Below are 17,699 nucleotides of genomic sequence, written 5' to 3' on the forward strand. Positions count from 1 at the left end.
GTGGGGGGAGGAGAGCTTGGTTTCTTGCAGGCCGGCAATGGAGGGCGCTGCATTGATCAGTTCAGAGAGAACGTCATCACATTTCTCACTTTGGCCAAGGCCACGGATATTTCAAGACAACAGGGAGAAGGTTTTATGCATCAGTAAACAAGAGGAGCACCAAGGGTAGCACGAACATGACTCCATTGACGGCACAATTAAGGTAGGATACACGTTACAAGGGTCTCCTCCGAACCCTGACAGCAACACGCACACACTAGGAAGAATAGTAGATAGTGAGGTGAACAAGACACACGAGCCACCCCGAAGCTCGGACACAGCAACATAAAAGTAAAGAAGAGGCTAGGCTCAAAAAAAAAAAAAAAGTAAAGAAGAGGCCATAAGGGCGAGAGGCAGCTGCGATTACGGTGACAGAGAAGCTGCCAATGTCTCCGAGGAGACATGACACACCAGCGGGGACACCAGTGCCGGCATCGACTGGGAGGTCAATGCCGCAGACACGAGCAAGGCGACGTAGGCGAGACGAGGGGATGCGCGCCGGCGGGGGGCGCTGCAGGATGCCGGACGCCTCCAGTGCAGACACCGAGGCGGAAGAAGCCTTGGAGAGGTCCAGCTTTGCGGCCTGGACACGAGAGGCCATGGAGGTGGCATCCTCGTAGAAGGGGTTCTCCTTCGCGGCCAGACGGATGCTCCGGCGGAGCTTGGAGGCGTTGTCCGCAGCGCGCTGGCGGCGAGCGCGGCGACGCCTGATGCTGACCTCGTGCTCCTTCTCTGCAATGAGCTCCTCCAGGGAGGGGATGTAGGAGTGCAGGCCACAGGCAGGGGCGTCCTCCTCGCTCTCTAGGATGAGAGGAGGCATCTACGCCGGGGGAGGGGTGGGAGGGCGCACCGGGGTAGGCAGGTCCAGGATGACGATGCCCCACGGCGGGGAGGAGGCCGTCGAGGGGAGCCTGCAAGTCAGCGCCTTCAGGGCAGAGGTGAAAGCGGTCCACAGAGGGATGGAGGGTTACAACACAGGGCCGAGGCAGCCGGTGGCGTGCTGACGGCTGCTGCCCGAGGCACCAAACAGGCGTCGCGTAGCAACCGAGGACCCGCCGGAGCTGAAGCGAGAGGCGAAGATGGATCGGGGAGAGAAGCCAGGCCCCTGCGGTGGATTATCATTGGGGCCATCCGGGCCGTCGTCGTTGCCGGAGCCGCGGAAGACATGCGCGGTGGGGGGTGGGGTTGCCTTCCGGGTGAGCCTAGAAGTCGATCACCCGGAGGCGCACGACAGCGGCGAGACCAGAACCAAAGTTGTGGAGGAGGAGGCGATCCGGGACGTCCTCCAGGTCATCCACCAGGAGAAGGACGCGGACGGTGAAGTCGGTGCCACAGAGGCAGTCGGGGTCGACGCAGCAGACGTTCCTGATGGTGCGAAACGCGAGGGTGATATGCTCGCTGGATCAATGCTCCAGCGGGAAGTCGAAGGTAACCACCTCAACAAGCAGGCGGTAGCGGCAGGTGTAGCGGAAGTCCGTGTCCTCGTGACGCTCCAGCACGAGCATGGTGTCGCCCATCCTGATGGGGGAGCGGCGGATCGTGGCCTCCCTGAAGTACGGGTGCCAGAACGCAACGAGCATGGAGCCACGGGAGGAGGCCGCCAAGGTGAATGGGGGGTCCCCGCCAAAACGCTCCAGGGCCTGGCGATGAAGAGGTTCGGGTCAGCGCGGGCCGGCTCGACATAGGCGAAGGCGTAGCAGCGACTGGGCTCCATGTCGACGAAGGGCATGCGGACCTCGGCGTAGCCGTTGATGAAGGAGGAGGAGCCGGCAGCCCGGAGGGGGGACCCACCGCCACCGAAGTGGAAAGGGGTGGGCTCATGTCTCGTGGCGGGACGGGGAATGTTCTGTCCAGAGCGTGAGTCGTCGAGGAAGCAGACCACCAGCGAACGGGTGCGGTCGTGTTGCTCCGCATGCGGGGAGCGAGAGCGAGACCGCGTGGCAGGGGGAGAGAGGGCCTGGCCCCGAGTGCGGCGGTCCACCAGGGGTGACTGCCAGGCACCACGACCCTGGCCGGTCCAGCTAGCCGTCAAGGCAGGAGCAGCAGGGCGGCAGGTGGGAGAGGACCCGCCGGTGGTGCGGCCCTAGTGCAGGAAGTGGGAGCTAGCCATGGCGTAGTTGAAGCTACGGTGGCCGGTGCGTAGGCAAATGCGACACTTCACCGGGTCGCGACACTTGGTGACCAGGTGGTCAGTGGAGAGGCAGCGGAAGCACTAGTGGCTACTGGGCGGGAGCGACTGGCTGCGACAACGACAGTGGCCGGCTAGGGTATAAATAGCACAGGGGGAAGGGGAAATTAGGGCAGCCAGGTACTAGGGGGGAGCACCCTCGCCATGCCATTGAGGTATGGCACCAGTGGGAGTAGGCTGGGAGGTACTCCGGCATCGAGCTGTCGGAATATAAAAGGGGGGAGGCGTACCTTTGCCATTACGGAGCGGCAGGGAGCGGGATTGGGCGCCATCAAGGGGCAGAGCCTATGGGGGGGGGCGAATCAGCCCCGGGGGTGGTTGAGAGAGCGCCACACCAAGGGGTGTCGTCGAGGACGAAGACGTGATGAACAATCCCCAGCGAGGGCGGAGGTAAGGTGTGAGAGGGAGGGACGACGTGCAGCGGCGTGGCAACAGTGCTAGCCGAATCCGAGGCGGACCAGCCAATAAGGGAGAGGGCAGGGTCTGCGCTGACCATGTCCTCCTAGGGAGAGGCACCCGAGGTGGGCCGATCCTAAGAGCTCAAAGGCGAGTCGTGGGCCGAGCAGGGGGAGGATGGCCCAGCGAGAGAAGAGGAAGAGGTGGGCCGGTTAGGAGAGAGGTAGGGGGACACACCAGGCCCACCCCTGCCCAAACACCATCAGCCCGTTTGAAAGTTCAAAAGAGGGGTCCTCCCGCCCACGGTCGCCGGCGGCGACACGGCTAGCCATCGCGGAGGAATGGTCTGGGAAGAGATCCAAGCGAAGGTCGCCGAGATAGCAGTGCCCGGAAGCGACGATGAGATTGGCAACATTGAAAGATCTAGTTTGGTTTTGGTAAATTGATAAAACCCTAAGTGCTAACCTAGTTTATCAAGTGATCATGAGATAGGTAGCATATTCCAAGTAGTGATTTTGGAATCAAGTTCAAGAAAGTGCCATTGCTATGTGACAATGAGAGTGCAATCAAGTTGACCAACAATCCAGTTCAACATGCAAGAACAAAGCACATTGATGTCCACCACCACTTTATAAGAGATCACCAACAAAAAGGGAACATTTGTATTGAGAGTATAGGCACCGAAGATCAACTTGCCGATATATTCACCAAGCCATTGGATGAGAAAAGGTTTTGCAAGCTAAGGAATGAGTTGAACATATTGGATTTCTCAAATATGTGTTGATGCACCCCCCCACTTATATGACATGTCTCTCCTTCGAGCAATCCAAGGTAAAAGTTGATTGGCATGACATACATCCTTACTAAGGACATATTTAGTGCATCTAGTCATCCCTCCATTTTATTAGGCTTATGCATGAAAATCAAATGAATTTGATGTTTATATGGTATCACTATTGCTTCTATGCTTGACTTGATCTAGTGGTAACATATGACATGTTTGTGGGCTTGTAAACCTAGTGTTTAATCTAGAAAATGAGCTCTAAGTGTTTAACTCTACATGGTACAAGATAACCCTTATTTGGAGGTGTGAAGAAGCTTGTCCTTGGATCAAACCAAGTTAAATATTTTTGGCAAATGATCTAGATTGGACCAAATTTGGGAAAATAATCCTCACCCCTATTGATTGACATTGATAAATCTCAACCTATCTATAATTTAAGTCTTTGTAGGCCATTGATGACAAAGGGGGAGAGAAACAAAGATATAAGTAATAGGGGGAGAAATAACAAAGATATTAGTACATGAGGAGAAAGAAGTGTACTAAGATGGTGAAAAGACAACAAAGGGGGAGATTTTGACATAGGGGGAGAGATATGACAAAGGAAAGAGGATCAATTAAAATTTTGAACACACAAGTAGGGGAGAGCAAGCTCATGAACTTGTATGGTGCATTTGAATGTGCATTTCATATGTTTGCTTGCATGGCATAAGTTTTAAATTTTAATATCCATGCTTGTGTGATGTATGCTAGTTGTAAGATTGAATGATGAAATGAAATCACTAGATAATTTTCATTTCCAAGTAAGTTTTTACAAGTGGTATCTTTTCAAAGTATGTTTCCAAGTGGTATAAAGCTAACCATGGTGCTAAGGATGGTATAATGGTGCACTCCGATTGGTATCACGCTTTAAAGGTCCATCTTTTATACCTTAGCATCATTTGGTAGACATTGTCTCCTATATTTCCTATCTAAGCATATGTGCAAGCTACAATCCAAACTCCTAGCACATATGTAGGGGGAGCAATTGCTATCGTTTGGGGTTCATGAAACTTGTCCATATTCTTTTACACATGGTAAATATGCTTGGACAAGCAACATGGATTCAATTGAATTTTAATTCATATCTTTGTATAAGGGTTGCCATCAATTATCAAAAAGGGGAAGATTGAAAGGTCTAGTTTGGTTTTGGTGAATTGATGAAACCCTAAGTGCTAACCTAGTTTATCAAGTGATCATGAGATAGGTAGCACATTCCAAGTGGTGAAGCAAATGAAGATTATGCCATGATGATGATCAAGTGCTTGGACTTGGAAAGAAGAAAGAGAAAAACAAAAAGCTCAAGGCAAAGGTATAAATTGTAGGAGCTATTTTGTTTTGGTGATCAAGACACTTAGATAGTGTGATCACATTTAGGTTTGATAGCCTGTACTATTAAGAGGGGTGACACTCGTATCGAAATGCAGTTATCAAAGTGCCACTAGATGCTCTAACTCGTTGCATATGCATTTAGGATCTAGTGGAATGCTAACACCCTTGAAAATGTTTGTGAAAATATACTAACACATGTGCACAAGGTGATACACTTGGTGGTTGGCACATTTGAGCAAGGGTGAAGAAGTTAGAGGTGAAAAGGAGTTAGTCTTGCTGGTCACTATGTGACCGGATGCTGGTCTCAAAGGGACCAGGCGTGTCCGGTCAAGTGTGGCAGCAAAGACGCTAGCGTCGGTCAAACGACCGGACGCTGGGTCTTGGACTGACCGGAGGCTGAGGTCCAGGGTCCGGTCCTGTTGTCGGGCAGTGTAGAGAAAAGTCACTGTGTGACCGGACGCTAGCAGTGTCCTGGTCAAGCATGACCGGAACGCGTTCGATCAAAGAAAATCGTTTCTGAAACCTTACTGGAAACGACCGGACGCTGGTGGCTGAGTGTCCGGTCAGTTTATGTGCTGCATCCGATCAATAGATGACTGTTGAAATCTAACGAATAGTATTTGAAGCAGGAGACATGTGGCAGTATATCACGTGACCGGACACTGAGGGCCAGCGTCCGGTCGATCGGACCAGGGCGTCCGGTCACCCCGCGTTGTGCCTAGTGAAGGGGTACAACAACTCTATTTCATGGGGGCTTCTATTTAAGCCCCATAGCCGGTTGAAGCTCATATGTTTGGCCATTTTCATTGACATAGCAACCTTGTGAGCTTAGCCAAAGCCCTCCCACTGAATCTCCATCATTGATTCATCATCTTTGTGAGATTGGGAGAGAATCCAAGTGCATTGCTTGAGTGTTTGCATCTAGAGGCACTTGGTGTTCGTGTTTCGCTGTGGGATTCGCATGTTACTCTTGGTGGTTGCCGCCACCTAGACGGCTTGGAGAAGCGAGGATCGTCAAGCAGAGGGTGGTGATTGTCTCTGGCTCCGATCGTGGTGATTGTTAGGGGTTCTTGACCTTTCCCCGATGAAGAGCCAAAAGGTACTCTAGTGGATAGCTCGTGGCTTGTGTGATCATTATCTTGTGTTGGTTGTGCGGCACCCTATTGAGGGTTTGGCGTGTGAAGCCAATTAGCGCGTGAACCTCCAAGTGAGTGAATCGCCACAATGAGGACTAGCTTGCCGGCAAGCAAATGAACCTCGGTAAAAAATCATTGTGTTCATCATTTGATTCCGAGGTGATTGGTCTTCATTGTTATTCATCTTTGTGATTGATTGGTTCCTTCCTCGACAAGGCAGTATAGCCCTCTTGATCACTTTCTTTACATTTACCGCAAACTAGTTGTCAAGCTCTTTAGTGTAGCTAGTCGTGAGAGCTTATTTGCTTGGTTGGTGTGGCTCTTTAGTTAGCATTTAAGAGCACACTAACATAGGGTAGTGTCATAACTTTTGTGTGGATAGATACTATCTAACTAGAATTATGGTAGGTGGCTTGCATTTTGAGTAGGCTAGCGCTAACACTTGCTTCGCCTCATAATTGTCTAACCATTTTGTTAAGTGTTGTTGTAGAAATTTTATTAGGCTATTCACCCCCCCCCTCTAGCCATTAGGACCTTTCAAACATTTTGGTTCTCACCGCCGCACAGAAGATACTGGGGCCAACCTTAGCGACGGCGAAACGAGCAGGCAGGGCAGATAATGAGAAGTTGAGAGCGTTGTTGACCATGGAGCAGGGGATCTCTTGCAAGGGACCTAAATAGGAAACCCAAAAGACAGGCAGCCCTAGCGGACTCGAAGGAAAAGGCAACTGCGGAGTCTAGATGGAGGGAGGATAGGATGACGTCGCGAAAGAGCGCACCTAGGAGTGGCGTTCGAGGTCCACACGTCGACCGGGAGGAGATGAGAATCATGGGCCAGCGGGCCCCATGGCGCCCGCTTGCTCAGTCGAATCTCAGAGGCAGGGCCCGACTGGGGTGCCGAACACCCCACTGGAAGCTCCCCAGGCCTGCCATGAAGGCCGCTACTACGATGTCAGGATGGGCGCCTGCCGTGTGAGACGACAGGGGGGCGCACAGAGAAGGGAATGGTGTCCGGGAGTGGGGTGAAGAGAGGGTGTAGGTGGGTGGGGGTGGGGAGGAGGGGCGGCCAAGGAGAGAAGAGGAGAGGGGGAGGGCGGAGGCAGCCCTTTGGTGCCATGTGTAGTTTATCTGCGTGTCGGTGGGACTGACAACGTCGCGGAAACGAGAGAGGGCCTAGCCGCCCCGCCCGCTGAAGATGCTAAAGACGTAGGCAGCACAACGAGGAAGTGGACAAACCAAGGGCGCTACAGGGACGATCACGACAAAGTATTTTTAATTGGTTTTTACCACTAGTTTGAAATCGATGGTGATCACCACCCAGTTTCACTAATGGTACGTAAAACCGTTAGTTATTTAATCAAAGCGAAAAAAAGGTAAGCCCACAAATATAAAGTTAAGAACGTTGGTAGATCCAACACCTGACCCTTTATTGTTGAAGAAATTCAATAAAAAACGATACATATCAAGCTGATAATTAAGGGACTACTAATTTAGCACTCCACCGCCTTATTACTAAGACAATGTAGTCACGACTGTCGTCTGTCCGATACGACTCGAAGCTTAACAGTCGCCGTTGGAGTGGAGGTCACGGAGTTTAGCCTATTGGTTGTGGTGTTGTCAGTGAACCACGACTCGCAAACATGAAGCTTACCTATGGGGTGCTCGTCTACCGCAAGATGACATGAACTTTGACATTTCACCTCTTTTGATGTTTTGTAATAGCTAACGCTTTGTACTCTTAGCAGCAGCAAAATGAAAAGTGTATTTGTAACCATATGTCTATTTAAGAGCCAATCATCAATATATCATCCAGGTGGGGATCCCCCCCCCCCCCCCCCCCGTCGATTTATAAAAAAAGGCTATATATATATGTATGAGGTTACCTCACTTGCTTCAGTGTGTTGAAGTGCCTAAAGGCTGATACAAGTTAGAGCAAGTATTTCTAGACTTCATCCACCCTCTCAAGTCATTCAAGATCACATCCAAGGCTAGGATAAACACTATATATAGTGCATCCTTGTGAGTTTAAACCTTAGAGCTTGAGAGCTTTGAGTGTTGGGTTGTGTGGCCCTTGTATCTTGGTGACGTGTGGAGAGCTTGAGATCTTTGTGACCTTCTCAAGAAGGCGTGGTGGCCTTCGAGGCGGCGAGCCTCCGTTCTTGGTGTGGAGCAGTCTCTAATCAGTGTGCAGTGGATGAGGAGACCTTCTTCCTCGTGTGGAGAATCTTTGTAGTGGACACAACATCATAGGTGGTGGGAAGAGCCGGGTAGCAGTGGTGAGACTGTGTGACTCACGCACTAGTCTTTGGTTGGTAGAGGCCTTGTGTGGCAAATCCAATACCGTGACTGGGAGGAACTTGGTGGCCAGGAGCGTACCTCGATGAAGCTCCAACGTGGAGTAAGGGTTACGACTTAGCATCACCACATGACATATCGTCGTATCTCTAGGAGTTTGCCCTTTCTACCCTTAGATTTTTTACTTACTGCTTTTATTGGATAACACTACTTTGCTTGTCTGGCCTTTACCTTCCTAGATTAGCTTTAGGCAAGTTAATAGGTTTGACTCTAGGTTGTAAAACTCTTTGTGAGTTAAAGCGTAAGTTAGAACACATTAGAAAAATCTTAAGTGCACATCTTGATGGACTAGTTTATGGTTTTTCTAGTGGTAGTTTAATTTAAGCTTTAGACTTTTAAAGTTTGTTTTAGACATCCAATTCAGCACCTCTCTTGATTGCCCTCACTGGACCTTTCACTAGAGTCATAGTATCAATGTGTCCTATGCAATGATGACTTAGAAGAGACTTGTTTTCATCTCTTCTTCCAATGCAGTACAAGTATATCTCTCCATTTGTTATGCTGCAACAAGCGAAAACTCGAAACCTTTCTTCATGGAGCTTTATATTATTGTTGCTTTGTGCATTTGGAAATAGTGAAACATGTCCATCTTTGACAACAAGATTCCATATGTGGTTAGAGAAAAAATCCGTTTAGGCAAGAAGTTAGACTCCTTCGTATAGTTCCATTATGGTTTGGCTCAACTCTTTGTAATGCTTGTCCCTCTTAGGCTCTTCAGGCGTACGCATGGTGGCAAATTTTTTACGATGGAGAGACAGGGCGATGAGGCTGTAGGGTGCCACGTGTAGTGAATCTGCGTGTCGGCGGGGCAGCCCTTCTGTGCCATGTGTAGTGAATCTGCGTGTCGGTGAGACTGACAACGTCGCAGAAACGAGAGAGGGCCTGGCCACCCCGCCCGTTGAAGACGCGCGCAGCACAACGAGGACGTGGACAAACCAAGGTTGTTGCAGGGGCGATCACGACAAAGTATTTTTTAATTGGTTTTTACCACTAGTTTGAAATCGATGGTGATCACCATCCAGTTTCACCAATGGTACGTAAAACCGTTAGTTATTTAATCAAAGCGAAAAAAGGTAAGCCCACAAATATAAAGTTCAGAACGATGATAGATTCAACACCTGACCCTTTATTGTTAAACAAATTCAATCAAAAAACGATACATATCAAGCTGATAATTAAGGGACTACTAATTTAGCACTCCACCGCCTTATTACGGTTCATTACTGTAGGTCCGTCTTACTTATTGATGGATCTAATGACTTGTAGTAATACCTTTGCGCATCGGGCTGTACTGCATTTAGATTTGAATTTCTAATTTCCCTCCAGAGTGTCGGGGGCATGCAGCACCATGGTCTCGATTGTGATTCCCGGTCCGAATGCCATCATGACTCCCCACTCCGGCGCTTGGCCTTCCTTCAGGTTGGCCGCCCGACCCCGACGGCGGCGCAGCTCATCGAGCACGAAGATCACCGTTGTGCCGCTCATGTTGCCGAACTCGCTGAGAACGTGGCGACTGGCCGCAAGCTTCGCGTCGTCCAGGCCGAGCACTCCCTCGATGTGGTCTAGGATGGCACGGCCGCCAGGATGGATCGCCCAGAAGAGGTCGTTCCAATCGGCATTATGGATGCCAAGCGCGCCAAACGCGTCCACCAGGCAGCGTTCAACGTTGCATCCCAGCAACCGGGGAACCAGGTTGGAGATGTGGTATTCCATGCCTCCCTTGTTGATTTGCATGGAGATGGCGTCCTCGGTTTCCGGTATGGTGGTCTGCGAGGCGAAGGTCATCTCGAACAGCGGGCGCTCCACGGGGCTGACGGGGTCGGCGCCGACGATGACGGCACCGGCGCCGTCGCCGAACAGAGCCTGGCCAAGGATGTTGTCGGGGCAGCCGCCTTCCGGCCCGTAGAAGGCGATGAGCGTGATCTCGGAGCACGCCACGAGGACGCGCGCGCCGCGGTTGTTCTCCGCGAGCTCCTTGGCGAGCTGGAGCGACCTGCCCCCGCCGTAGCAGCCGTGGAGGTTGAGTATGGTGCGGGAGACCGTGGGGCTGAGGCCCAGCAGCGACGCGAGGCGGCGGTCGGCGCTCGGGGCGCGCGCGCCGGAGTAGGTGCTGAAGATGAGGTGGGTGATATCGGTGGCTGGGCGGCCCCACTCGGCGATGGCCTTGGCCGCCGCGGACGCGGCCAGCTCTGGGACGGCGGCCGAGGCGATCTCCACGCGGGCGTCCAGGGACGGCAGCGTGCGGTCGGTGAAGTCCGGGTTCGCGGCCAGGAGCTGCTCGTCCAGGTGGACGAAGCGCTGCTTGATGCCCGACTTGTTGCATATCCTGGTGAGCTTGCCCTTGAGGTCGGTGAGGTGCTCGCTGTTTGTGACGCGGAAGTAGTAGTCGGGGTACTCGTCCTGGGCCAAGCACGTCGGCGGGTTCGCCGTGCCGATGCCTAGCACGGCAGCCGGCCCATCGGCGCGCTGGGCACGCCTCATCTCGCGGACCGTGGCGCGAGCGCTGCCCATGGAATGGAAGTAGTCGAATGGAAGACACCGAGCAGTTAACCAGCTAGCTCGCCGGTGGGCTGTAGCTACCAGCAGCTTCAGCTTGTACTGCTCCTGCTCTGCTAGGGATCGAAATTTGCGTCTCGCTGTGACTCGCTGCTTCAGAGCGGCTGGAGGTGCTCTCTATTTATACTACTACTAGTAAGTACAACTTGTGGGCCTGTTGGTTTCCTCGTAGCGTTCCATTGATTGCGATGTGCGTTCGGCCGGGCTACCGATGGCGACGATCTTATACCACGGATGGCACTGCCCGCCACTGCTGTGGGGAAATGACTTAACCCGGTCAACCGCGCATCAGGAGTTTGACATGTCACGTATGCAGGAGGGGCACGGCTGCTCGGGCCTATTCGCTATACGGGAGACAATGCAGAAGACAAAAGAGCAAAATACCTCTCAATTTTTTTTTAAAAAGTAGAGATAGAGATGTACTGGGAAAATAAAAAGATGTATTAAGGGAAGAGAAAAATGCATTTGAAAGTGAGAATAATAATTATTGTAGGACAAAATTTGAAAGCTACAGGATTCTGGCAAGGTCAAGGAAATACACGGGCCAAATTAACATCATTCGTGCAATCTACTGAGAAGACATGGAGCTGAGGGAGGAGGACATTGTAATGGAACAAGCCAGAGAAACTATCTGAATCATTTTTATTACGTTTGATCTAGCTCTAGCTCCTCAGTTAGAGTAGTTTTTTTTATAGAGAATCACCTGGATGCCACACGCGCGCGCGCGCGCCGCCGCCGCCGCCGCCCGGCCTGAGCCCGTGCCCGTGCGCGTGGGCGTGGGCGTGGGCGTGGGCGTGGGCGTGGGCGTGGCGTGGCGAGGCGAGGCGAGGCGAGGCAGGCAGGCAGGCGGGCGGCGGCGAGCGAGCAGACGGGCGGGCGAGGCCTTTATTTTTGAAACTCCGTTTCCGTTTCCTATGACGAATTGATTGGAGGTTTGAAACCCCGTTTCCGTTTCCTGTGACGAATTGATTGGAGGTTAACTCCCGTGACCTCTGGCTCTCCATCTCCGTCTCTCCCACCGCAGAAGGGAGGTGTGACCCCTCGGTGCCGTCGGCTTCTCGTCTTCTGGCCTCTGCCTATAAATCAAATCCTCTCCTCTCGGTTAGTTCCTCTTGGCGGAGTACACCACTTTCCAGCAGCGCAAGTTCTTCCTGTTCCACCTCCGGCGAGCACCAGAGATGGAAGAGTAGGCCTCCGGAACGCGTCTCCGTCGTGGGCTTCACCTGCTCGGGTGAAGACGGGCGATTACGTTTTTGGGGAGTGTCAGTGGTGGCACGACTACTCGCTGGTGAACCTGTAGCGGTGCTTCTTCACGGCGTCCTTTTCTGCACTGCATCGAGCGGGACGACTACAACAGCAAAGCACCACCATGGCTTTTCCTGGTGCGAGCGGCTCCGCCGCAGGGTATAATCTCCTTCACCCTCTTCTGAGTTTCATTATCAATATCATGATGTTCCTAGGCAATACTGCTTTCATGTTCAACATGCTCTGTTTGATTGATTTGGATGATTATGCTAGTACTGGTTTTCTGGTTCCTTTTAATTTTGTTATTATCATGATCTTGATATTTGAGAACACATCTTTTATATTTGTGATCATGTCTGTGATGTTTCAGCTATGTAAAACAATGTTTCACATATATTTGGGCTCTATAATTTGTCTTATCATCATGTTAACATTTGTCATGAAGTGTTTCTGTCTTGTTATTCATGACTTCACTCTCCTTTTATTGCGTTATTTTTATGGATTAAAATAAATATGAAAATGCATTATTGTTCAACAATCCAAAAACGTAATTTCAGGTCATTTTCATCTGTTGGCTTTGCGGGCATGCTAAAGCCTACGCCGTTTGAGGGCACTCACTACAAGAGGTGGTGTGAGAAAGCCCTTCTGTGGTTGTCGGCCATGCGCTGTGGTCATGTGCTCAATGAGCAGCCTGCTACTGTGAGATCCGATGAGGATGAACAGGCTTGGGGACATGCTGAGACCATGTGCAAGGCTGCACTGTTGAGCATCATCAATGATTCTCTGGTTGATGCCTACATACCACTCCCGACTGGCAGAGCTGTGTGGGAAGCCCTTGAGGCCCGGTACGGTCTTTCCGACGCCGGCTCTGAGCTGCACATCATGGAGCAGTTCCATGACTACAAGATGGTTGATAACCGTCCTGTAGTTGAACAGGCTCATGAGATACAGGGACTGGTGAAGGAATTGGAGCTGTACGGCTGTCCTCTCCCTGACAGGTTCGTGGCAGGATGCATTATTGCTAAGCTGCCACCTTCCTGGACTAATTTTGCTACTACCTTGAAACACAAGAGGCAGCAGTTTAGCATTGCTGAACTTGTTGGCACTCTTGATGTTGAGGACAAGGCAAGAGCAAAGGATGTTAAGGGAAAGAGCAAGGGCGGGAATGGTGAGGCGACTACTAGTGCACATGTGGTGCAAAAGTTTCATCCTAAGCCACAAAAGAAGAAGCCTCAGCAGGAGCTTAAGCAGAAATCCACTACCTTCTTCAAGAAAGGTAATAATAAGAAGATGGGATTAGACAAGGCAAAGATGAACTGCTTCACTTGTGGGAACACTGGGCACTTTTCTAGAGAGTGTCCTGAGGCTAAGTGGAAGCCCCCACCAAAGGCGAAGACAGTCAACACCATTGAGACTGATGCAGACGCTGCTGGGTATGGTAATTTATCTGCATTTACAGTTTGTTCCTCACCTGATTGGTGGGTTGATACAGGTGCAAATATACATGTGTGTGCTGATAAGTCCTTGTTTTCTTTTTACCAGGTCGGGAGGAGTGGAGCCTTGCTGATGGGGAATGGCGCGCGTGCTGGTGTTCATGGTGTTGGTACGGTGGATCTGAAGCTTACTTCGGGGAAGACCGTGCAACTCAAGAACATGCATCATGTCCCCTCAATAAGGAAAAATCTTATTAGTGGCTCTCTGCTATGTCGAGATGGTTTTAAACTTGTGTTTGAGTCGAATAAATGTGTTATGTCGAAGTATAGAACCTTTGTTGGAAAAGGCTATGAGAGCGGAGGCTTGTTCCGCTTGTCTTTGGTTGATACTTTACCTCTTGCAGTGAATAATGTCGTTAATAACGTTAATGTTGAGATGAATGTTTGGCATTCTCGATTATGTCATGTTAACTTTGGTTGCATGTCCCGCTTAGCTGGTTTGAATTTAATTCCTAAATTTGACGTTGCCAAAAGCTCCAAATGTCATACATGCGTTGAGGCAAAACAACCTCGCAAGCCTCACAAGGCAGCTGTGGCGAGAGAGTTGGCACCACTTGAACTCATCCATTCCGATATTTGTGAAATGAACGGAATTTTGACAAAAGGTGGTAAGAGATACTTCATAACGTTCATAGATGATTGCACTCGATATTGCTATGTGTACCTAATTAAAACAAAAGATGAGGCATTACATTATTTTAAAACCTTTAAAGCTGAGGCTGAGAATCAACTTGAAAAGCATATCAAACGGTTGCGGTCCGATCGCGGGGGAGAATATTTCTCTAATGAATTTTCTGAGTTTTGCGCGGTGCACGGTATAATTCATGAGAGGACACCTCCATACTCACCACAATCCAATGGGATTGCTGAGAGAAAGAACCGCACTCTAACTGACTTGGTGAATGCCATGTTGGAGACAGCTGGTTTATCTAAGGAATGGTGGGGTGAGGCAATTTTAACTGCGAATCATGTCCTAAATAGAGTGCCCACAAAGAACAAAGAAATCACTCCATTTGAGGAATGGGAGAAAAAGAGGTTAAATATTTCTCATCTTCGCGTTTGGGGTTGTTTGGCCAAAGTGAACGTGTCAATAAACAAAAAGCGAAAGCTTGGACCAAAAACTGTAGATTGTGTTTTTCTAGGCTATGCCATTCATAGTGTGGGCTATCGGTTTTTAATAATAAATTCTAGTGCTCCTGATATGGCTGTTGGAACGGTCATGGAGTCTAGAGATGCCACGTTCTTTGAGAATGAATTTCCAATGAAAATAGGTGCATCTAGCATGTCTAGTCATGATCCTGTTCCTGAATTTCATGAATCGAATATACACGCTGATGATAACACCCATGAGCTTGAGCAAAATCCTGAGGAGGATGATAATACTGTCACTCGAAGGAGTAAGAGGCAACGAGTTGCAAAATCCTTTGGAGAAGACTTTATTATATATCTCGTGGATGACACTCCCACAACAGTTTCTGAGGCATACTCCTCTCCTGATTCTGACATGTGGAAGGAGGCAGTGCAAAGTGAGATGGACTCCATTATGTCCAATGGGACGTGGGAAGTGGTTGACCGTCCATTTGGTTGCAAACCTGTGGGCTGCAAATGGGTGTTTAAAAAGAAGCTGAGGCCCGATGGTACAATTGAGAAGTACAAAGCTAGGCTTGTTGCTAAGGGTTATACACAGAAGGAAGGTGAAGATTACTTTGATACTTACTCACCTGTTGCTCGATTGACGACCATTCGTGTGTTGCTATCCCTGGCTGCCTCACATGGTCTTTTCATTCATCAGATGGATGTTAAGACAGCCTTCCTAAATGGAGAGCTTGAGGAAGAGATCTACATGGATCAGCCTGATGGGTTTATTGCAAATGGTCAAGAGGGTAAAGTTTGTAAGTTATTGAAGTCCCTGTACGGCCTAAAGCAAGCCCCAAAGCAGTGGCATGAGAAGTTTGATAAAACTTTAACATCAGCCGGCTTTGTTGTGAATGAAGCTGATAAATGTGTATATTATCGGTTTGGTGGTGGTGATGGTGTGATACTATGCCTATATGTGGATGATATATTAATATTTGGCAACAATCTAAATGTGATTAAAGAAGTAAAAGATTTTTTGTCGAGTAACTTTGAGATGAAAGACTTGGGAGAGGCTGATGTCATTCTCAACATTAAGCTTTCAAGGGAGGAAGGAAATGGTGGGGTAACTCTTATGCAGTCTCACTATGTGGAAAAGGTCTTGAACCGATTTGGGTACAGTGAGTGTACGCCTGCTCCTACTCCGTACGATCCAAGTGTTCATTTGAGGAAGAATCACAGAATTGCAAGAGACCAATTGAGATATTCACAGATAATTGGTTCTCTTATGTACCTAGCTAGCGCAACCAGGCCTGATATCTCGTTCGCTGTAAGCAAACTGAGCCGGTTTGTGTCAAATCCGGGAGATACTCACTGGAATGCTCTTGAGAGAGTGCTGCGCTATTTGAAAGGGACAATGAGTTACAGCATTCACTTTTCCGGGTATCCGAGGGTACTAGAGGGTTATTGTGATGCTAATTGGATTTCTGATGCGGATCAGCTATATGCCACGAGTGGATACGTGTTCTTACTTGGAGGTGGTGCTGTTTCTTGGAAGTCTTGCAAGCAGACTATCTTAACGAAGTCTACAATGGAAGCAGAACTGACCGCATTGGATACCGCTAGTGCTGAGGCAGAGTGGCTCCGTGATCTCCTGATGGATTTGCCGATTGTTGAGAAACCAATCCCGGCAATTTCCATGAACTGTGATAATCAAACTGTGATCACTAAGGTAAACAGTTCTAAGGATAACATGAAGTCCACAAAGCATGTGAAGAGACGTTTGAAGACTGTCAGAAAACTGAGAAACTCCGGAGTAATTGCATTGGACTATGTCCATACATCAAATAATCTGGCAGATCAATTCACTAAGGGTCTATCACGCAATGTGATAGAAGGTGCGTCGAGGGAACTGGGTTTGAGACCCACATAGAGCCATCAACAGTGGTAACCTATCCTATGTGATCGGAGATCCCGTGAATTAGGATGGCGAAACAAGTTGTTGATTGACTGAGGGAGAGACCCCTTAGATTATAGCTCAGTTCGTTGGAGATGCACCGTCTCTCCAATACTGTTAGGCAGGATGATTAAGTTCTTAATGTGATCCGAGCGGCTTGGTATAGCGGGGATGTTGTCCTACAGAACATCCTATAAGGAACACACCTATATGAGCTCGATTGCTAGTCACAATCTATGAGATGTGGGTAATCTCTAGATGCTCATGAAAAGGCCTCGAAGTGTGACTTATATGCTTCAAAACAGAGGGAAGGCACTTGGCAGCCTAGTATCAGTTAAGAGGCTATGTGAAACTCATCTCGCACAAAACTGTCAATTCAAGGTTCTGTCCATTGTTCAGTTGTGGATGAGTGTAGCTAGCTTTCTAGATGGATGTTCAACTTAACAGTCTCTATCGAAACACTGGTATATAAAAGGAATGTGGTTCTGAGAACTTCAAACTGCGTACCCTAGAGTTTGGTGGGGATTGTTAGATATTATGGGCTTGGCCCATTTATTTAATATCTCTATTAAACTCTATGGTCCGTACATGTGCATTAATGGTTTTATACCATATGGGAATTTAATCAAGAGGCGACTCTACTTAAATACTTGATCATTGATCGATCTATTTGAGAAGTAAAAGAGAATCACCTGGATGCCACACGCGCGCGCGCGTCGCCGCCGCCGCCGCCCGGCCCGGCCCGAGCCCGTGCCCGTGCCCGTGGGCGTGGGCGTGGGCGTGGGCGTGGGCGTGGGCGTGGTGTGGCGAGGCGAGGCGAGGCGAGGCAGGCAGGTAGGCGGCGGGCGGCGGCGAGCGAGCGGACGGGCGGGCGAGGCCTTTATTTTTGAAACTCCGTTTCCGTTTCCTATGATGAATTGATTGGAGGTTTCAAACCCCGTTTCCGTTTCCTGTGACGAATTGATTGGAGGTTAACTCCCGTGACCTCTGGCTCTCCGTCTCCGTCTCTCCCACCGCAGAAGGGAGGTGTGACCCCTCGGTGCCGTCGGCTTCTCGTCTTCTGGCCTCTGCCTATAAATCAAATCCTCTCCTCTCGGTTAGTTCCTCT

At 49.8% G+C, this 17,699-nt stretch overlaps 1 protein-coding gene across 1 annotated transcript; it reads right to left on the reverse strand.

Annotated features, from left to right (window-relative positions):
- Nucleotides 1-9,560: 9,560 nt before the first annotated feature.
- LOC136552389 (bisdemethoxycurcumin synthase-like) lies at nucleotides 9,561-10,779 on the reverse strand. Its single transcript, XM_066543943.1, has one exon. It carries the CDS (start codon nucleotides 10,775-10,777, stop codon nucleotides 9,578-9,580), a length of 1,200 nt encoding a protein of 399 aa, XP_066400040.1. The 5' UTR covers nucleotides 10,778-10,779; the 3' UTR covers nucleotides 9,561-9,577.
- Nucleotides 10,780-17,699: the final 6,920 nt, after the last annotated feature.

The sequence above is a fragment of the Miscanthus floridulus genome, chromosome 4, assembly GCF_019320115.1.
Source record: "Miscanthus floridulus cultivar M001 chromosome 4, ASM1932011v1, whole genome shotgun sequence".
Classification (NCBI taxonomy): domain Eukaryota; kingdom Viridiplantae; phylum Streptophyta; class Magnoliopsida; order Poales; family Poaceae; genus Miscanthus; species Miscanthus floridulus.